This window comes from Leuciscus leuciscus (assembly GCF_965113295.1).
Source record: "Leuciscus leuciscus genome assembly, chromosome: 23".
NCBI classification, from domain to species: Eukaryota; Metazoa; Chordata; class Actinopteri; order Cypriniformes; family Leuciscidae; genus Leuciscus; species Leuciscus leuciscus.
The window spans coordinates 10549672-10573151 of record NC_138747.1 but is presented as its reverse complement, the minus strand read 5'-3'; the positions used below and the strand labels follow the sequence as shown (position 1 = coordinate 10573151).

Below are 23480 nucleotides of genomic sequence, written 5' to 3'. Positions count from 1 at the left end.
AGCTGAGGCTCTGAAAGACGTTTTGTACTCTGATGCTTGTAAAAGGAAGTCAAAACAGCTGCATTCGACTGTGATAAAACACAAACTTCCTCTATTTCCCTCCAAAAGTCTAACAACTTAGTCTTACTCTAATTACTAGAGGAAATTAATTAAGCCATCAATGCGATAACATGGAATATTCACATGGGATGACTGACGGCCAATCTGAACTGAGAACTATCATCCCCGTGCCTCTGAGGACCCCAGACGGCAAAATGTGTTCTCTTTGACCCCAATTACTTGAGATGTTCTTTAACACCAACTAATCAGTAGAAGTAGAGTAACTGGCCTCCAGTTACTAGATTTTTTTTCTCCAACCTAGCAGTCTCAGCACAGAACGAGTGGGTGAATTGTTACTTGAAGGTCTGAGCTGATGTTGAACAGCTGGAGTAATTGAAGTAATTGTTATTAGACTGATTTCTACTCAACCAAACGGTCATCTTTCAGCTGATTATAATTCGTCCCCTTTCAGTGGCACTCAAATCTGCAGTTTCTTTACTATGAAGGCATGCATAAAATGCTTGTCCCTATACAAACTGTAGAATATCAATGTTTTATCTAGGGAAGAAGAATGTACGCATTCATTTTTGATGCAAAAATACACAGAGGGGCTATTTATGGAGATTTTTGAGTGATAACTGATTTAAAAGCCATTATTTCCAAGCTGAATATTGATGAGGCCTGTTTAGTGAATTTTTTTTATTTATACTTTTTTTTTTTTTTTTGCTGTCACCATTATTAGATTTATATTTTCAAATGTATGGATTTAGCATCAACGGCAAGCACAGTTTACACATTTTAATCCCCCAAAATATTAGGATATTAGGACACAGCAGAATTATATTTTAGTCACAATTTTTGAAAAACTCAACTACAATATATTTTAAATTAGCTTTCATATTAGCACGCAGTATGTGCAAACCAAATTAAAATTCACTTGTCTTGTTTGGCATTAAAATAATAGTATTTTTAAGTGGTTTCAAAACACATATAAATGGTGACCCAAACTGTGTACTGTGAAAGTCTGTCTTAATTCCTCAATTAAATTCGAGTACTCCATTTAAAAAAATCCTCGATGGCAATTTACTGAAAAAGACTGCGATTCAATTCAATAGATATATGCCCTGCATGTTTAATATATCTACTTTATTTACATGTGTGTAGTTAACGTGCATCTCAGAGTGGCTGCGTTCACAGTAAATGCTGCTCCACATGAACTTTTATCATTTACATCTGTGGAGCATCTCAAACTCCATCTCTGCATATGCTGTGAGTTTGAGCTGCTTATAACGTTCATCTGGGAACGCGATGTGTGCCATTTCATCAGATTTTAATGTAAATCATTTATAAACCTACGCCAACCCAGGAGAATACATCAAAAACGTTCTAAATATGCAAACTGTTCATCACGATTTCAAAATGAAGTTTTAACCCTTTTTACTCAGTTAACATAATCGTTAGTGGCATCCCTAGTACTGTGACAAGAGAAGTCAATCTGAACACAAATTTAGCTATGGCTAGAACGATGAAATATGCGTGTTTTGGATATTTATGCACATTTGCCTGCAAAGGCATTGTAAGGTCTGTAAAAGATTAGCCTTTCTCAGTATCAGTACGCTGCCATATCATTATTAAAATGTCTCTGGTGGTTATCTCATCGTTGTCCAACTGCTTACCTACATCCTGTACCCATGTAACCTCTGCAGTGGTGGAGCCTGAAAGTGTGCTGTTGTCTGTAAAAGATCTTGGCTGAATCACACAGCAGGGAAGCAGAACCCACTATTTCCTATTTCTCACTATTTCTTGATTTTACAGCATTTCTCATCTTTACTACTGGAGACAGCTGTAATATCGAAACAGATTTAAGGCTGATTCGTGTCAAACGTGTTGATAGTATTTTATGGAGCAGTTGGTTAAGTGGTATCACAAGCCTCTATAAATGTCTGGATAAAGAATGATGTTAATGCATGGAAATATATGAAATATTCATAGGTTTTTATTCTTCCCCAGCATTTCCTTAAGCAAAGACCGGGGATAAAAAGCGATTAAGCTCTATATTTGGTGTTAACGTCAGAGTCAGTTTTTTTCTGGTTTTATTTGTAATTTAGGAACCTCTTGGAGTTATTCGAGACAACATTAGCAATTTCCCTCACTCTGTTTATTGAAGATAAATGAAAGATTGCTAGATTCTGTGGGTGATATCTGTATATGAACTCACAGACATTGAACATTGTACAAAGCATGACCTGGATGTGTAACCTTTTTATGTTTCCTCCTACTTCACAGAAATGTTGATGGATTCCACCACAGCGACCGCAGAGCTTGGCTGGACAGTATATCCGTTGTCGGGGACAAGTGACAATAGTGTAAGTTCTCTTAATGTGTCTATATATTAACAGATTTCTTTTTCTAATTCACTTAGTCTTTTTATTGCACACAGTTTACTGAGGTTACATGAAATGATCAATTAATCCTACTACTCTGATGATTATGACAGAAACTGGATGTGAATCCTTACCATATAGTGCCACTAAGACTATAGGTTTCATCCATGTAGGCTCATGCCTGCTCAGCGCCCACTGGTCAGGAGCAATTAATCGTCTCCTCCCCGACACCAAGATCTATGTTCTTCCGAACAGATCGGGGGAAGAAAAATATATTCCTGAGTAATTTGCTGGTGTATTTCTAAAAAAACACTCCCTATTTTATTCAATTATTTATGCTTCTGTGTCTGTTTGGGGGGATGGTTTAAATTATACCATTCCATGCGTCTGGAAGCAGTAAAATAAAAATGGAAGACTGAGAGAGACAGAGAGACTAAAAAATGGAGGAAGAAAAGAGGATAGAATTCTGACAATGTGGCTGAGAAACTTCAAAGTTCTTTAGAAATCATTTTGCTCACCATCTTCTCTTCGAACCTGAGGGCACGCAGCTTTTTTCCCCCTGTACTGATTAGAGCAATCAATATTAAAGAACAAAGTGCTGGTGTCTTCGGGTCTGAGGCTCTGGATTCAATCTGCACCGAATAAGATTCACCTCTCCTTTTCCTCTGTAACAAAAGAAACGGAATTACACATGCTTTGCGTCATCACATCTTTTTCATTTTTACAACTCTGAAGAATTAACAGAGCATTTCAATACCACATCTAATAGCTACACAGACAAGAGGCAATGTCGTGATATAAAGTGTGAAATTAAATATCGCATAGTTCAGATGCAAAACTTATTTGCTGTTCTGACACATTCAGAAATTATAGAATAGATATCCAAAATGACCCCAGCGTCTCAGAGGAAATTGATTCTTCAGCAAGGAATGCTAGTGATTGTTCCAACTTTCCCTCAGATTAATTTTTGGGTTATTCTGCTGTCTGACACCATGTATTTTCAAAGAGCATATACATTTTCTTAAAAGAAACAAGATATAGAGAATAGTCTCTAGCAAGACATAGCACACTTTGACTAAATTCACACATGGCGGTTCCCCGCAGCAGCATTAAACAGGTGGGATTCTGTAAACCTTATAGAGAGAAAGGCTTTAAGTTATTGTCTTACACCCCTGCAGAGCCTTGTGGGCTTAACTAAAGTATCAGTGTCAGTCAAAATATAGAGCACTCCATCAACAGTTGGCCTACATGCCACTGAATAGCTTTGCAAAACAAACCCCCGTTGCCGAAATCCAGATGTGGTTTGTTCATTCACTCATTCATTCTTTCATTCATACATTCACATTTGTGTCCTGAATTTATTCTAAACCGCTTGATGGTTTGTGCAGGTGGAATATACTGTATTGAACAGTGTAATTATGGAAGTTAACACCTACATTAAAGAAAGATTTATGGTAACCCTTTATCACAGCCAGGTGTGAGGAGCACATACTTCATGTGCTTTCTGTTATTATTTTTGACTGTAGTTATTACTCCACATGTCTGTATAGTTACGTGTTTGGACCTGCACATCAGCTTTTTAAAATCCTATGTTATAATTTCAGATGTCTTTTAATAATTTAAAGACTTATTGAAATCAAAGGTGGAATTTGCTGGCTTTAAATTTGGTCTGTTAGATTTTTGGCCATCTATATAACTGTAAAGTGGCATGCAAACCCTGATTTAAGAAGCTACACAGAATCAGACACTTTCTTTATGATAACACAGTGTTCACTCTAAAAACAAACAAAGTAAGTGGTAGAGAAAATGTCAGTATGCAGCACTGTGTGAACCTTTTAATTCATCCGGTTAACCTCACAATTTAAATCAACAAAAAGCGTAAAGTTTTTTCAGCTTTTTCAAGGGCACTTTATAAATGGTCGTTTTATCGAGTAAAAAGACAATTTTCTCTTATGCCTCTCTGGGAGCATTTTATGTAATGTAAAACATTTTATTTAAGGATGACTTATTTTTAATTTATAACTGCAATGGTGTGTGCAGTTTGTACACATCCTCATGAGGCTGTAAATTAAGTCATTACCGGCTTAGTTAGAGAACAGCGTTGCAGGAGACATTACAAATGTGTGTAAATGCAAACATGTTCAAACCCAGTATTGGTCATGCATCTAGACTCATTGCTTACTGATGCAGAACATGAAAATAAGCTAGTACATTTGTGTAACTAATCAGTGTGATAGTGTGGCCCTCACTTGACTGCCTCAAGGTCCAGATCTAACACTGTCATTAATCATCTGTGACTTTATTTGCATGCTCATGAACTGCTTCTGTCTGTTTTGCGAGGAATAATGAACAATGAAATGAAATTTGATGCTGTAAAGGGGAACATGCTCACAAATGTCCCCTGTTAAAGGCATATTTCACCTGAAAATGGAAATTGTCATCATTTACTTACCCTCATATCATTTCAACCCTGTATGATTTTGTCTTTTGTGAAAGACGACAGATATTTATAAAAAAAAACTATTCTTCTTCTCCATACAATGAAAGTCAATGGGTTCCAAAACAACACATTTTTCAAAATATCTAATTTTGTATTCCACAGAAGAAAGTCATACAGTTCTGGAACAACCCTTTAGCTTGCCTTTGGCTTGCTCAGTTGGGGATATTTTGGGGATATTTAATTTAATTTTATCAATCAATAAATTCCACTAGAAACAAACCTTGTTGTATTATTTTAATTGAATACTCTGAAGCTGCTTTGATACAATCTGTATTGTGAAAATCGCTATACAAATATACTTGACTTGACATGACTTTAGCTTCTCTTAAAAATGTGGTTTCCTTGTTTAAAACCATATAGTTTTAGTATTTCTGATTAGCATGACATGAGCTAGATTAAGTCATCAAGAAACAGATGTTTCAGCCAACACAAACCCATCAGAACCGCCTTAAATAATTTGGTTCAAGAAATGTCCTGAAATCAGTTCCAATGTGGATCGGTCTAAAACTATTGTATTATTTTAGGGTCCCACCATCAGGGAATCAAATCTCTGTGTGGTCACATGTCAAGATTGAAACAAGCCGCCCTTCTCCAGCATAACTCTTTTGTCATGTCCTTGATTCGTATGAGTTATATAAACATGATCCACATGGATATAGATAGACACAAGGGTTAAAGAAGCAATAGGAAGCTTGTTTGTCTTACTTCACATGTTGTGCATTACCAGTGGATGGAGGTAATTGAAGCTGACTGCCAAAGACGGCTCAGTTTGTAGGTCGCCTCATTTTTTTTTCAATCACTTTCTGTCCCTCTGTCAATCTTTCTAATGGTGGGGAGTTCAGTATCTCGCTTAGGGTTGTAATCCCACTGCACTTCAGCTGAAATATCCGGATGTCATTTGTCCCACACGTCCCCTCAGGACAAATGTCTCAATGTGACTCTATCTGTCAGATTTCCCACAACTGCAAATTGGGAAACTTTCCCTCAGGAGCTGTCATACATGCTCCCTTTCGTCCCTCTGCGTGAATGATTTATTTATGCAGATTTACGATGTATTTCTTTGAGTCCAAAGAGCGGTTTGCATTGAGATGTGGAGTCAGCATATTTCAGCTTTCGACTTTACAAATGCTTGAATACAAATGACAGCCCTGGGAGAGCTTTAATTGCTGGCTTCATGTAAACTTCATAAGGTTCTGACAGTTTATTTGTAAAAGATGCAGAAGTCCAAATAAAATTTCAGAGCCGTGTCATAGTGGAACAATTAATATAACACAAAACTTTGATCGCGGCCAACTTCTGCATCGCCTGGAGCGAGACTTTTTCATAATTCAGCACAAGCGTGCGGCTCCGCTCTAGCCGGGAGAGCCTCTGTCTGGGAGACTTATAGATCACAGCTCGGCTGTGAACTTTCCTTCGTCTTGGGTGGCTGGGGAGTTATAGTTTCTAAACTTCTGTCCACAAGAACAGTGTGCCATTTATCACAGAGCTCCTTTTCCCAGTGCAAGTTACAAGTTTTTTTCAGTTCAATTGTCAAATAAAAAAAATTGTGCATGATTTATTGAAATTAGATACTTTTCTATGCCGAAGACACTGTTTACACAAGATTAGTCATATAGCTAAAACATTCTGTTTGCCAAAGTGTTATCATCATTATTAAGGATGTTCACTGAGGACACATTTTTGCATCCAAAAACAGCAAGACAGAACTGTTTTTAATTTAATAAATGCTCATGCTTTTGGTTCTTACCTGGATGTTGTGATGTTGTTAGTGTTCTGAAAGTTTTTTTTTAGCAGGTTTAGCACAAATGTATGTCACTGTTTATTATTTAGTAGGGTTGTGTACCATTCAGAATTAAATTGAGAACGCACTTTAAATTAAAATGTAATTCCTGAATTTAAATTTAAATGTAATGAAGTAGAATTAAAATTAATTTGTACAGTATAACTGTAATTTTTAACTAGAAAAGCAAACTTTGTGAATACAAAATTTTAAGGTCGTATGATAGATATCTTTGATTGTTCAAATCCTTAACCTTAACTAATGAGATATAGTGATGCTTGGCTTAATATAACACAGCATGCAATGTCTAGTTGAACTATTATAGGACAGTAGATTAAGAGAAGAACACAGAATACAATTAGTATGTCTTGTCGTGATTGAAAGACTGCAGATCAGAACCATGTGAGGCCTACATACCAGGTTGTGTTCTCATTCAGTGGACTGAATCTCTGGGCTCTGCCCTAGCAGTCTCTGTAATAATTTGCTTGTGACCCTCAAAGCATAGCTCGAGCCCTTGGACCTAATGGCGGCATAATTTTATATTTGGGTGCCAGTATATAGGAACTCAAGCCAGTGGTGCACCACTGCTGAAGTGCCCCCCTATGTAAGACTCTGACCTCTTAACCAGAGGGCAGCCAGCCTCTTCTTGTGGGTCTTAACACTTTTTGATAAAGGCCCTGACACACTTGTGAGAGCGGTAAAATACCCATAGATTCAGGAGGAACCAGTATATGATAGATTATAAATAGATTTAGTAAGCATGACTCTCTCTGTTAAGTCCATAGCTTAAATTGTTTAGTTTATATTTCACATTTAATAACTATTGACTATATAAAAAAAGAGTAGTATTTAAAATATTTTTCAGCACACACAATATAAAAAAATACTGATTTTAATGAATTATTTTATTATAAAAAATGTTTTTTTAACTAATTAAATCAATAATTTTAATCGATAATTTTATTTATTTTAACTTATTAAAATCAATAATTGTATTTATTTGTTCAAATATATAAAATATTAATTTGTATTTAGTTTTTTAACAATAAAGGTTAAAAAGACTGCTTATATATTATATACTTTTCCTGCCAAAAAAGAAAAAAACACATTTAATGAATCCCTCTTAAAACACATGGTCTCCCTTTAGCCACACTCCCACTGACAGTCCAGGAGAAAACCTATGGAAATGAAGATGTTTCTTCTAATTTCACACTCAGTGCTTGATCGCTTGGCTCTTATTATGTCTCATTTGGTTCTCCTCTTTGCCTCTGATGAAAGAGTGGCAGGGAAGCCGAGACAGCACAAAGGGAGGCTTTCCATTTAAAGGCCGTTTGTTTGGACCATCATGTGGTACGCGCTTACTCAGTCTCTCATTAGCAACATTGCTTTTATATAAATTCTTTCTAATTTGATTAGTCAGAGTGACAGACTACAAACAAGAGGATGCTACACCCTGTCTTCTCTTGTTTAACTACCCTTCATTCTCACCCCTTTCTGGTTCATGGAAGAATGTGTCATCCTTAAGAAAGGTGGCAAGGTCAATGGCTGCCAGTGACCCAAAACACATCTGGCTGCTTGAAAGGACTGAGCTGAAGTGATGGAAAACTTAATTTTACACAGACACACACACACACACACACACACACACACACACACAAACACACACACACACACACACACACACACACACACACACACACACACACACACACACACACACACACACACACACACACACACACACACACACACACACACACACACACACACACACAGTGCAAGTGTTAATGACCACAATCCTATCCAGAATCACTTCAGTTCATCTCAGCCAAATAACAGGGACATGGGAACAAAGAACAAAAGCTGCAAGGAAAGAATGCTGTTTTAATTAGTCCAAGATCATTTGTTAGAATGGAGGTTTTGGACAGGCTTGACTTTCTCCCCCAGTCTGTCAAAACTCTGTCAAAATCCTTGTTAAGCAGCAACTAATTTGGGAAATTATGTCAGCTGTTAAGTGAAGAGTATAACACTCAAGGGGAGGGTGATTTGGGGAGGGTTTGGGTGATCGCTTGCTGGGCTTTGAGGCCGTGGTGCGAAAATGTTTTTTAAGGTGAAGAAAAGGGCTTTCCCTCTTGGACTAGGTCAAGACTTCTGTGCCTGGTAAGCCTGTGGCTTGATTGCAGGCAAGTTGGCTGAAAACCACAATGGAGTCATCTGGAGTCACTTTAGGCCGAGCAGTGAAGTCCCTGGTGCGTGTTCCCTTCATGCTTTAGTCTGCGCAATATATACTTGTAAATTTTACAAGAAGTCTCTTTCACTCTATCAAGTGCTTTCCGTATAATTTGATTATCTTAGGTTTGTAATGTTCAACGGGATGGATTTTTTTTATGTGTTTATGTGAGTTGTTACACTAATGATCAGTAGGTCAACTGAAGGTAAATGTTCTGCATGTCTTTTCTTTTCTTTTCGTTTATGTTCATTTCATTTCTCTTTTCTTTTCTTTTTTCTTTCTTGTCTCGTCTCTAATTAAAGGGATAGGTTAAAAAAAAAAAAAAAATCTGTGATAATTGACTCACTTTCATGTCACCTGTATGACTTTTTCTTTTTTTTGTAAAATAAGATATTTCGAGTAAAAAAAAATAAAAAAATCCTTACCATGAGTGAGAACTTTTGGATAAACTATCCCTTTAATACACTCCCTTTAATTTGTTTTTATTATTATTTTTTGTTAGTTTTGCTGTTGATTCAGCATGTTTGTTTAATTTTAATAAACTATACTCAGTTGTTTTCTCGTTGTGAGGGAAAGAGTTTAATAATGCTAATGCTGGCTCCATTTTTAAGCTGCCTGAGGGCAGAAAAGCAAAAAATAGATAATTGTGTAAACATCAAAGTGTATCACCTTTTCTTTGTCTCCGTCTGAGCTATATTAATAGTACATATTTTTATACAGTGCAAGAAATTGAGAGTGAGTGAGAGAGACAAAAATAAATAGAGACCAGAATCGCTTGGCACTGCAATGTGGGGGTCTACAGGAAACCCAAGCCAATGCCAGTCCTCTCTATGCCTAGTGCCAGGGCCTGTTGGCAGTCTAGCAGGAGAATTTTGCCCTCTTTCCCACCTCATTCCTCCTGTGCTTAGTAATCTGGCTTGTGCATATGGGGAAAGCTGCTGAAAATGGTTCAGGTGCTCGTAAAGCCCTCCAGATATTTGATGCAGAGATACAAATGTGTCTATAACATGATAGTTTCTGCTGTCAGATCATTTTTTTTAATCTAGCTAGATCTATGAGAAGGGATTCACTATTTCTATTACCTGTAGCCGGTTCTTAATCTGGCATTTTTGTCACATGAGCACATATTTAATAATTCATACAAATAAATGTATACGGCTAAAATGTAACCATTGTAGTAAATAAAGCATTTTTCCCATTTCTCCTTGTCTAGAGGTAAAAACAAACAAACTTGGATGTAAATCAAATATGTAAACCTTTGCTTTCTCATTTTCTTTGTAGTGGGAAGAAGTGAGTGGCTACGATGAGAATATGAACACCATTCGTACCTATCAGGTGTGTAATGTCTTCGTCGCCAACCAAAATAACTGGGTGCGCACCAAGTACATCCGCCGAAGAGGTGCTCAACGCATTCATGTGGAGATGAAGTTCTCAGTACGAGACTGCAGCAGCATCCCAAGAGTCCCTGGTTCCTGCAAGGAAACGTTCAACCTCTACTACTATGAATCAGACTCCGACACGGCCACCAAAGTCTTTCCCCCGTGGATGGAGAACCCTTGGATCAAGGTGGATACCATTGCGGCCGATGAGAGCTTCTCGCAAGTAGACCTGGGCGGACGCGTGATGAAGATTAACACAGAGGTTCGCAGTTTCGGCCCCGTCTCCCGTAACGGTTTCTACCTAGCCTTCCAGGACTACGGCGGTTGCATGTCGCTTATCGCCGTGCGAGTGTTCTACCGGAAGTGCCCTCGCACCATCCGCAACGGAGCGATATTTCAGGAGACGCTTTCGGGAGCAGAGAGCACCTCACTGGTGGCGGCGAGGGGAGTGTGCGTCCCTAATGCCGAGGAGGTCGACGTTCCCATTAAACTGTACTGTAATGGAGATGGAGAGTGGATGGTCCCTATTGGCCGCTGTATGTGTAAAGCAGGGAACGAGGCTGTGGAGAATGGAACTGTTTGCAGAGGTAAGCATGCTTTTCTGCTAATGTGTAGTGATCTTGTCATGTTGCACAAAACTCTTTTCAATTTTTGGTCACAGCTGCAACTGACCCTAAAAAGCAGAAAAGTATTTGTTTGCTTGTCTGTGTGTTCTGGTTATCTGTCGTCTTTTCAGCACATTTTTCTTGTAGTCTCATATGCTGCAAAAAACATGCATCCTTAAAATATTATACATTTGCTTAAAACAAAATTGCAGTATATTTTAAGGCTTGTTCTCAGAGAGTATATTTTGGCAACACCCCATTGGCAACATTTTTGTTTTGTTTTAAGCATAACTAACAAAATATTGGCCTTTTGCCGTAGCAAATGCTATTATTTTTAAACTATTACAGTATTATAATTATAAATAATTAAAATAATTGCAATTATTAGAATTTTATAATGTAAGATATATTCTGTGAAAAGAAGTCGACGATATCTATAATGATAAAGATATAGTTTTAAAAATAGTTCTAAATGTAAAAGAATAGCACCACACCACAACAATAACAATATTGCTGGATTCATTTTCACAAGTATTTTTTCCAGCTGATGAATGATAAAAACATTGACAGCCAATCAGAATCCATCCGTTTTAAAGAGTTCGAGCATTTAAAGAGGCAGACAACATAACAACAGCCCTTGCTTATAATAAACAAAACGAAATTGTGTGTTGGTGTGGATTCTAACATAGTAATCATTATAGTCATCTTTATAATTATTGTGACTGGGTCTTTTAATCTGCGCAATTTTGCTTTGTTAAATTAATCATATTTTAAGGATTTTTAGATGTTTGTATTGTAATTTTTTTTTGTAAATGACCTACAAGCTACAGCATGTGTTTCCTACCAAGCTGAAGCTCTAGAAATAGCCCGCTGTTGATGTTGTGGTTTCACTGTGATATCCCAGGCAACTCAAACATGTTGATGTGGGTAGTATGGCTGTTTTTTCCCCCTTTCACAGTATCCCTGTGCAGCATCAATGTAAGCTGGCCCTTTCACAGCGTGTGAGCGTATTGATCGTTTCTTATCCAAACCCCAGAGCTCCTCTCCTTCAGCCTACCTCACCTGTAATTCAACTCGCTCTACAGTGGGAGCTCTCGTTTCGCCCGACGGCGGGCCCTGTTCCCACGGCAACGACAGCCTTCAGACAGGCTCCACGCTGACACAGACGACACAATAAAACGCCCACCTGTGTTTCAGACCCCCCCCCTCCTCCCTCTCGCACCCACTCGTACAGACAGACACACACATACTCGTTCAGCCTCTTCATGAGCCTGGCTGTAATTACCACCCCGGCTCCCCGTCTAGTCCAGGATGAGCTGTGATGATAGCCGCTCATTGCAGGCGCTAGCAGGGCGGCGCTCTGCCGATATGCATTCAATGACAGTTAATGAGTACGGTCACAATCCTTGCACAGGAGCACCTGCCGATAAATCATCTAGCAGTCTACTTTAAATTGAAGAGCTGACATAATTATACACATTTGGTTGTTTTTGATCATCATGTACTTTACTGCATGCTATCGATTTTAATATTTCAAGAGTCTGCTTGGAATTGAGGTATCTCTATAAACACCTGGGTTTAAAAAACATACAATTGTGAAAGACAAATGGAGAGGCTCAAAGTCAAGTCAAATCAAGCAAGCTATAAAAAGGTACTTGTTAAAGCCTTTCACATAACACTGTCAGTGTTTTGCTGAAAGACTGTTACTCCTAACAGAGAGAATAATGATCCTAATCACTGAGCATTTAGCTTATATTCATAAAGCATTTGTGAATATTAATTCATTGAGGAATATTTCATAATATTTTTTTTTGACAGCAGGGCCTGATTGCAAGTGAGAGAGTGCTAATGTCATGAAATTTCTCTAATCCCATGAGCTAAATGTTAATGAGGCGCTAGAACTGACCTTGGTTCAGCACTCTTAAGGCTAGAGAAAACTATGACGGAGCGTTTGATGATTAGCACTGCCTAGATGTGTTTTTAGGGTGTGAAAATGGCTAGATACATTTGAAAGGAATAGAGCTAATTATTTTCTCAACTTTAGGATGGTTGAATGGATGGGTGGATAATTTTTTTATGCATTTATTTATTTTCTTAAATATTATACATATTAACAATTTATAGCAATAAATTGTATAATTTATTAGTACATATAGAACTTATCATTAACCATTATTAATAAATTGTAAAAGTATTGCATGCAAAGTTAAACCTTATTGTAAAATGTTACTGAATTAGACAGACAGATATATATGATATGTAGATAGATAGATAGATAGATAGATAGATAGATAGATAGATAGATAGATAGATAGATAGATAGATAGATAGGTAGATAAATAGGTAGATAAATAGGTAGATAAATAGGTAGATAAGTAGATAGATTTATTTTGAAAATAGTTTATTGATGGTGGTTGACTGTATTGTACATAAGCGGTTTTGATCGAGGTCTGCCTTCAATTCATTGAGCTATTTATCTCTCTGGCAGGGGAAAGCTGATACCGCTGCGTGAGACAATGTCAGGACTGTGGTCAGTGGTCGGGGGATGGGTTGATGCAAGAAAGAAGGGCTTTTAACTGCTGAGAGTTGGGCGTAATGAATTGATTTGTGAAAGATGTTTTCGCCGGGATGCCGTGGTATCCACTTACGTTCTTGGTTCCAAGAGGTCATAAGATCTGCAGATGAAAGATCTGTCTCACAGCAACTTTCACAACTCCACTAACACTTTATGCAGACACCTCGCTACAAACAAGCGCGTAATTATGCATGTTTCAATTAAGTCTTCTCCAGCACTTTCAACAGATAATGATTCTTCGACATGACGTCTGTCAAAATATTGACAACATACCAATTTACTTTTGCTTGTGATGGCATTGGCTTCTTGTCAGAAATTTGAGATCGTTTTACTAACAATATTAAATTTCCTCCCAGGGAGGCGCTGTAAGTTAATGAAGCAAGCCAGGTTCCTTTAGCAGAAATGCCCTTTATAAAGGCAGATCTGATTTCGTTTAGAGCTGGGTTAGACGTGGACCCACTGGAGATGCACAGGGTCTTGTTCGGAGAACGTGTTCATTTGAAATGGTAGCAGAAGGACATAATAGGAGACATGTTCATGGTTAGGGGCTCTAGGTCCACAATCAATGCTCATATTTTTTCCAAATTGTAATCTGATCACACAGTCTATGGAAAATGGGTTTAGAAGTGCAAACTATGGGAATATAAAACTAACTGTAGAGAGCGTGTTGAATGTACATTGAAAAAAAGTTTTAATTCGTTGTTTTTTTAACTTGTTTTCCTGTTAAAATATCTAAAAATTACTTTAAAACAAAATAAATTCACTTGAGAAGCAACACTGCATTTTAATACTGATATTAAGACTTGATTTCAGAGAATATATCTTTAATATAAATGTATTTTTGTCTTACTGCAGTGACACCTTTTTCAGTAGTTAAAAAATGTACCTGGAAAACAAAAAACAAACAAAAAAAAGCTAATTGAAAGTAGTATTTTTTGCAGTCTACTTTGACTTATACCCATTAGGCAAGAACATCAAATGAACACAAACAAATGCAACGGCACTGGGGGACTTCTTGGTGAAGGTATTTTAAGCTACATAGCATTGTCGATGAAAGACAAAGTGCTTGCTTTGGCAAAGCTGATTGAGTGCAGACCTTCCACCTGTTGAGAAGTTCTCATGAACTTGAGTCTGATGAAAGAGAGCGAGCAGGTTTTACAGTGGTAAGCATTACTCGTCTGTTCTTCAGGAATGTGGTTGTGTGATCCAGATCCACGAGAGTTTATTTATGGCTCTGCAACGATAGATACAGCAGTTTCCCATATGGAGAAATGTGTCTTTCTACACAAGTGTTTCATTTATGGCATCTAAATTTTAGACATTATAACTGGGAAATCTCTTAAAGCTGTTGATACTAAAATGCTACAACAGACGACACTTGAGGAGGACAAAACGTAAATAATAATGCTATGAATAATTTGCATCCTAACTTTTGTTTCCCACCACCGTTTTGGGCTTGAATTAGTAGGAGACAGTGGAGTGGTGGCACATTCATAGACAGAAGATTAAGGCTAAGGTTTGATGTAATCTTACAGTAATTCTCAATACCGTAGAATAAAAAAAGCTGAAGGCAAACCATGTCCTGATGATATAGAGGTTGACTAAAGGAGTAAAGGACAGTGTGTCCCACTGGATTCCTGGTGCTGGCTACATTCCACATCGACAAGGCTTTAGCGAAGAAGTCATCATGATCCACAGGCACCACTGTGACTCCCTTTATTTCCCATGGAGCATCTGCTTTTAATGATAGCTCTAATTGGCTAACAGCAAACACGGGGCACTGCAATGCTTATGGTCAGCCTGAAATCCCAGGGGTTCATGAAGCTAAACAAACAATTGTCCCAGCATCATCTTTCAGCCCTCCATGTTTAAATGAAGGGCTTTGCAGGTAGGAGACCATGTTTGGGATTTTGTTCCTTGAAGTTTTGAAAACAAATTATATATATATAAAAAAAAATATATATATATATATATATATTTATACCACTTGAAATGTTAATATATATTAGTATGTAAAGAAATGAACACTAACCATAATTAGTAAATGCTGTAAAAGTATTGCAAAAAAAGTTGAACTTTATTGTAAAATGTTCTGTTGATTATGGTGCATATGTTTCAGGTGTAAATGAGTATTTGCACTTTTTTTCTTTTTTTTTTACAGTTTGCCAAACGTGGATATAGATTTAATGCTGCAATTGTGATTGCTTGACCCATTGGGTTGTTGAATGAGCTTTTCTAGCTCTTTTTGAAATTATATATGAAATCTAAACCATAATTCAATTAATGTGCTGAAGGTTTGAACAATAGATGAAAATCAATATTAGACACAGCTCTAATGCTCAATCTGTCCCAATAAAGTATACAGTCACAAGCATTCATATAATCCCATGTTCATGGTTCATTGTAGTGCTGTTTCACTCAAGTGGCCTCTTACCACAGCCTCCCCTCAACACTTCATCAAGCAATTTTCTGCATTATCTACTGCTGATGGACACATACATTTCAGAATAGCATGGCTGCAATGTAATGCAAACCTCTCGACTTTCTTTTCGGCCTTATTCCTCACCTATTGAGTATGTACAATACGGCCTTTTTAGCAGCAATTTTCAGACAGCTTCAATCCACATCTGACCCATGGCACGCTTTTATGGCTGAGCTCCTAACTACTCTGCTCTTGCCAACCCTCCAGTCTGGACTCTAATTGGGAAAGTAAAGAACGTTAAGCAGTGAAATTAAACCCTCTCATACTGAGTTGTTCACTCTAGAGCCCAACACTGGGAGTGGGAGTGTGACAAAGAGCTCAAAGTGCTCTTGGTGACAGCAGACACACGGTAAAGCCAACAAGTCGAGTCCTTAGACTCGTCGCTTGCATGGCCAGAAAATAAAGATTCCTCTACGCTAGCCAAGGATTAGGATCACAAGTACCATAGGAGCTGTCTACCCACCTACCGAGACCCAGGGGAGTAGTGATACACTTTTATTTCATGTTGACTAGCCGTAATGGAGATTTCAGCTCTTCCAGGTGTTTTTTTTTTCTTCTTCTTTTTTTCTGCTCGTTTTTTTCTTTCTTTTTTTTCTTCTTTCTTCTGAAGCAGAATAAATGTAACTTTTCTAAAAGCTAAAGATACCTCCCCACTCACCCACCCACACTTACTCCTTTGAGGAACACTCGTCATTTTTCTCTCAGCACATTCATCACTCCCTTGTAAGTGATAACGCCAAACTGAAACGACTGGGAACGGCCCAGAGCTCAGGGAGCATGATGTGTTAACTTGTTCCACATGCATCTCCGAGCAGCCAGTCATTAGCTCACATGTCCACTGGGATTCTCGTTGTTGGAGTTCCATGATCCTCAGAGGCTGTAATCACTATTCTGTGGCATCTCTGATCATTTGAGGGATTTCTCACGCCTGTCTTTCTTTCAGGACACCTTATGAGTTTTCAGAGATGAAAATCGAAGGGTTAAGAGGTCTATGCTGATGGAACGGTTTCTTCTAGCACAACTATGCCGAGGTGGAAAAGAGGTTAGGGGCTTGGTCTCCTTCAGAAGCCATGGATGTTTTTTTCCAATCATACATGGGACCTCTCACAAACGCCAGAGATCTCTTTCATCTGTTTTGATTCATGCTCTGACCACTGAAAGGCCTAGACAGGATGCAGTATCAGTTTGTCACGGGTCGAAAGAAAAGAAACAGGGCATGTGTCTTCTGAAGAGCTACAAGTCTGTGCTAACCGCTGGCAAATAACGAACAAGGGGTTACAGAAAGCGGGGCATGTTTTGTCACAAATACCATTCGATTCTGGGGAAGAAATCAGGATCAAATAGCAGTACAGCTGTTGTGCCACTACGACAGCAACTGGTGATGGATGAATTCAATTGACATGCAAGCCAATATGAATTGCAATTCTTTAACCTTGAGTGACATTTGAGGTTAGTGCAGGGTTAGGAATTTGTTACACTTCAAGCCTTTTTCTGGAGATTTTGATAGATGGCTCTCATGCCGATGTGAGGCCAGTGCTGCAATCTGTGTCACGCTGCGTCTTTCTTTGCTGCAGGATTCCAGTTGTTCGCACTCTGTTGACCCCCAGCTATGCTCTGAAGGATATAGGCTACAAAGTGTGTCGTTTCCTGATCTGTCATATGACCTTACAAAGATCAATTAGGCGATCTTGTTACACTAGGTTCTCTAAGGTTTTACTTCAGTTTGATGCGCTCCACATGTGGCTCAAGAGAACTTTAAAAGGTTGCATTCTTTCATTAAAAAAAAAATATATATATATATATATATATATATATATATATATATATATATATATATATATATACATTTTTTTTATTATTCTTAGCAGTGGTTAAAATAACATATATATGTATATTTATTTTTATTAGATTTTTTTCTCTGGTGAAATACGATTCGTCATTGGGCGATTCTCACAACAATGCTTGATACTTACAGTTGTGCTTAAAGCCACGTGTCTTTCAAGGAGTGCCTCTTTCCTTCATGGGGATAGATTTGCAGAGTAGTAATGGATTCTAAAATAAGAAACCGTTGCTGACAAAAGGTCTCCCTACATGATGTCTCCCGTCCCTCTCTCATGGTGATTAAAGATTAAACAAGAAAGTGGGTGAAGGGCAGAAGATAAGAGCATGTGTTCACCCCTTGAATGGATCATCGGTAATGGATGCCTCACAGTTGGGCTGACGTACTGTGCTAATATCAGCTGTTAGCTCTTCCGACAATGCAGGTCTCCAAAGAGCTATTTTCCTAACCCTTCAATATTTTGTTGCCTAAAGTGCAGTGTAAAAGCTTTGGGATCAAGGGATCAAAAAGTAAAAGGCCAAAATTTGAAAAATAAAAGCATGCTATGAACAGTTGACTTCGAGCTGAATAGAGCTGAACTGTTTCTGCCAAATAGCATGAATGGTAATAGAGAAACAAATGTTTGTCAGTAGTAGAATTCATATCGATGAATTGTTTGTCGGGATTGTTTGTTTGATGAGCCAGCACCTCTACAGAGCTTTGTTTGATAACACTGAGAACACATTAAGACAGTCTAGTTTGTGGATTTGTCTGTGCTGAACTGCATGTTTTTCTTACGGCTTTTCAGTTTGAAATTGAGCAGATTCACCTAAAGTCCTCTTCAGAAAAGTTCAGCTTAATCAAACCTTTAGAGATTACTGTCAGATTGTTCCCTGATCATTAGTATGCACCACATTATCACTCACCTGTGAAATGCACCACAGGTAGAGAGGACTTTCTTTTTTTAGTTTTAGGACTTAACACTATTTGTGAATGTTTGATTTGAAGAATGTCAAGATTCTTACTGCAATCAGAAATGTGTTATAACCTAAAACATCATTTTGCATATCACATAACACATTTTTTTTTAATCATTTTTCATGTCGTACTTTTTTTGCAGGTTTTTTTTTTTTTTTTTTTTTAAATTACGGTTAGATAAAACATGACCAAGGTTATTTTTTATTTTTTTTACATTAATTTATATTGCAATTGAGCTTGACAGTCAGTGATCAGCTTACATTTTAGTTGCTTTGACATTCTGATAACTCCTTTTTGTGCAAATTTAAATTGTGTCAGGTTTGATGTCTATGATGTCTTCAGTGTCGTAAGCAAGCACAATTGTAGCGCGTTTGATGTTGATGATAAATAATTAAAAACCAATTGCTGTTCAAATTCCAGCCAAATTTATACAAGCCTAAGAATTAAACATTTTGATTGCCCCAAGCACTGCAATGCAAATTACACAATCTAATGAGCTATTCTTAGACTCTGTGAACATCTAGAGCCTCACACTGGGAGATGGATATCTTCTCACCACCGCTGTTCTACATTTTTGTTTAGGAAATGGAGTTCATCTAGAGGATACCATCACAAACTCACCTGCTGTTTGCTTGAAGATATATAAATCTATATATGAAGTGAGTCTTCTTTGGACTCCATTTTAGAAGGGCTAAAGTAAATATACAACAACTAATACAGGCCTCAGTCTGAGAGAATTCTTGCCAAGTTCAACATTCTGCGGACACCAAATTCATCCCGTCCTGAGCAATGATTTGTTTCTCACTTGTCTGTGGTTTTATTTGGCACACTTAGACAGTGTCCTCTTGAAGAGCACTTGTTTAATCACAGAAACTCTGTCGCCATTATAGACGTCGAGCTTTGCCTCATGCTGTGTTATTTTTGCTGTTTTGCACTTAAGAAGGCCTTTCAAGTGGTGTACTGTAGTTTAAAACATTGTTTCAGTCCTATATTTTCAGACGGATTTACTTTGAGACGCTAATAGGCTAATGTTTGAGCCAAAAAAGAATAAGCAATAATGAATACATGTGTTGTGTATAGACCAAATGAAATGCAGAGCTGTGTGGTCCATGCAGCATGTCTCTGGAGTGCATTCTTCTGCAGCAGTGTACATAATGAATAGCCTTGTGTGCCTAGTAAACTAGAATTAAATAGGTAATCCCTCTTTCAGTTCCCTTCCAGAGTAATGATAAAACAAACACACTGCTCATAAATAAATGCAGCTAATCATTAATATAGTTTCTTTTTATGTTTGGATTTTCAATCTCTCCACAGATTTTGGGCACACACTGAATTGAATTTCTTGGCTTGCTTTCAGACTTAGTACATTTGGCAACTCAAAGCATACGTGCCGGACATCATGGAGAAAACCGATGACTCAGTGATTCACTGGCTTTTCTTCAGCGTTAAAATCTTTTATATTTCGACCAGACTGAATTTGAGTACACAGTAGGCTATATCTCCTTGCATGTGGAACAGAAGATGGTTAACTCTGTTCTCATGAAAAGGAACATTCCAAGACTAATACGATAATACCCGGTTTCTAATGATGGAATAGAATGTGGGGTGGTAAGTGAGGCCTGGACGATCTCCAATTATGAATAGTGGCCTTGTGGATGCTGAGGTGCTTGGAGAGCTGCAGAATATGGGACAGGAATCCTATAAGGAGGCCACATGATGGTGATGCTGGCTTGAAAACGTCCAACAGGTACCACATTGCTTGAGTCCACTGCGGAAGACCATATTTCTGTTGATGCAATATGAAACATATTGTACTTTGAGTTTCAAAGAAACCTGGATTTTTTCAAAGGAAAATACATTCATATTCATTCTAAAATAAATGTGGATTGTGGTGAGAAAGAAAACATGTTCATTCACCAATATAGAAACATTTTGGTTTCTGTATCTCTAGTCTCTGTCCTCAGAGGCACAGCCACAGTCTTTTCATTGACTGTCACATGCATATTGCTTCTGAAAGTAAAAGCAAGTAAATTTTATTTTAAAATTTTATTTTTGTATTAGTCCACTCAATATTATGTTTTTAAATTAAAGATAAAAAAAATAAAATATTTAATAGCATTGTGTATGTGTATATATATGTTAATGTATGATTGGTCACTTTCAGATGATATCGTTCTATGTAAATGTAACTACATTGTGGACCAGATCTTATGATTGTACTCACAGCAGGAAGTGAGCTATTCAGTATGATACTGTACTGTGAATCCATGCATGCTTATGACCATATACATAATATGCATAGTCTGTTTTAGTCCAGTGTTATCAAATCAAGGCTACTGGCACTGTAGTGGTATGTGGGGAGGTTTGGGCAGGGCGAGGAGGCGCCTGTACATGCTAGTTCTCAAGGCGGCTCACTTTTCTCAAGCTGGTGCCAGCAGACTGTGTGGTGGCACCACAGTGGCTCACCAAACTGGCAGCCCTGCTTCAGACGAGTAGGCCGGCTTTAGGATCGGAGGACCGGCAGGAATGGATTAGAGCCTGTTATTAATGACTCTCTTTGTCCCTCTGGCATTTTGCAAGCTAAGTATGAAAATAGGGCTGTCGTAAAAGCTTTTTGGTGAAACCAAAGGGAAAGCAGAAAAAAGGGAAAAAAAACTCATAGCTTTAGTCGAGACTAACCAACAATGATAAATATGCCTGTAAGACCACATTTCTCTTTTCACAGTACTGAGACGTAGGCCTTGCTGCACGCAGACTGCTTTCTCAGACTGCCACTGACAGAATATATATAAGTTTGGGGTTGGTGAGACTGAAAGAAGTCTATTATGCCCACCAAGCCTGCATTTATTTGAGCCGAAAAATCAGCAAAACAGTAATATTGTGAAATTATATTACAATATAAAATAACTGTTTTATATATATATATTATATATTTTAAAGTGTAATTTATTCATGTGATGGCAAAACTGAATTTTCAGCAGCTATTACTTTTAGTGCACATGATGCTTCATAAATAATTCTTATATACTGATTTGGTCCTCAAGAAACATTTCTTATTATCGTGATGCATTCATGCAGGATTCTTTCATGACTAGAAAGTTAAAAAAAAGAATTTATTCAAAATAGAAATCTTTTGCAACATTATAAATGTCTATTAATCAATTTAATGGATCCTTGCTGGATTGAAGTATTCATTTCTTAATTAATAATATATTTATTTAATTTATGTGTGTCTTTTCATCTGCATACATTCTGTTCTTTGCTTATATTTATATTTAAATGCTTATATTTACTGGAACAGCCCAGTAGTGGGGGGAAACTGGGCTTTTTATTGCTGTCCTGCCTAATAGAGCTGTATGATGATGAATGGCTTTGCTGGGTCCCGTACAACACATTAGCATTATTGATCAAAGAGTCATGCTGTGTGTGCCCTTCATTCTGGTCTTGTTTAAACTGGCTGATGTGTTGTACTGTATTCTTCTTTACTACTTTGAACTTTACTACTTTTTCATATCAGTCTCTGATATCTATCTATCTATCTATCTATCTATCTATCTATCTATCTATCTATCTATCTATCTATCTTTCTATCGTTCTATCGTTTATTTATTTCAAGTTTAAAGGCAGATTTTTGCTCATAAGAGAAAGTTGTAGAAACCAGACCATTAGGCTAATTGTCTTTAAAGTACTCTTTATTGTCAGAACATGACAAACACTTAACGTTTTGAATTCTTTACACTTTTCCAGTAATTTTTCCTTAAAATAAATATCTTAATAGAAAAAGGATTTTTTTGGTTTCTGCATGTGCTAACGGGTGATATTGTTTCAAGTCATGAAACGGGTTTGTGTTGCCTGACTTTGATGGCACGTATCTTCAGAACAGTTTGCAGTGCAGGCTCCAATATTAATAATTTTTTATTAATACATGTTTTGTCTCTTATAAATGCACATTTGACAGTAGCTTGAGTTGACAGCAGTTGCTTGAGTTAGGATGCAGATGTAAATGTTTATTAACAAAAACCGTAACATCTGTAAAAAACAAAACAAAAAACTAATTTTAATATGATAAAATGTAAATATTCTGACTGTTTGGGTTTTATTGAAATTAACCATTGGTCTTCCATACATTTAGATCATGATAACCACAGTTAAAACCACGCACATAGCAACTCACTACCATGGTAAAATGTAACTATATTGTTTCTATGGTATTTGTATGAAAAACAGTTGCTTAAATAGGTTACATTTAGTATAAATGCACAAATGCTATAGCCTAATCACCAAAAACTCCTGTAATTATTTTCCATTACTCATTTAATACATTTAATACATGTCTGCATTAATAATATAATAAAATTCTATTTGAATATCCCACATTTCTACGGTCCAGTTAGTACAGTAATGGCGATATGTAGATTGAAAAGCCTTCTGACTGTATCATTGCACACAGCGTTTCTCCTTTCTGTCAATGTCAGAGCTGTTTCATCTGACTTTAAAATAGTTTAAATCACAGAGGCATTTGTGCTCTTCGCTGAATTCAAGTGCTTCTCACTGGATCTCACAGCGCTGTTTAGTGGTCACGTGACCGAGACCAATCGATCAGCAAGTAAACGCATCTGCTCTAGTAAGCACTGCTTTGTTCCGCTTTTGGCGCTTAAACATGATATCGAACATTTATCGAACTCTTGTTATCGTTTTATCGAGAAAAA

At 37.4% G+C, this 23480-nt stretch overlaps 1 protein-coding gene across 2 annotated transcripts in view; it reads left to right on the top strand.

Moving 5' to 3' along the window:
* Positions 1 to 23480, top strand: part of ephb2b (eph receptor B2b) — a 140923-nt gene that overhangs the window by 54934 nt on the left and 62509 nt on the right. For both annotated transcript variants that reach the window (XM_082155016.1, XM_082155015.1), the window contains exons 2-3: positions 2326 to 2405; positions 10215 to 10899. In XM_082155016.1, the coding sequence (XP_082011142.1) occupies positions 2326 to 2405; positions 10215 to 10899 (765 nt within the window). The remainder of the gene's footprint in view (positions 1 to 2325; positions 2406 to 10214; positions 10900 to 23480) is intronic.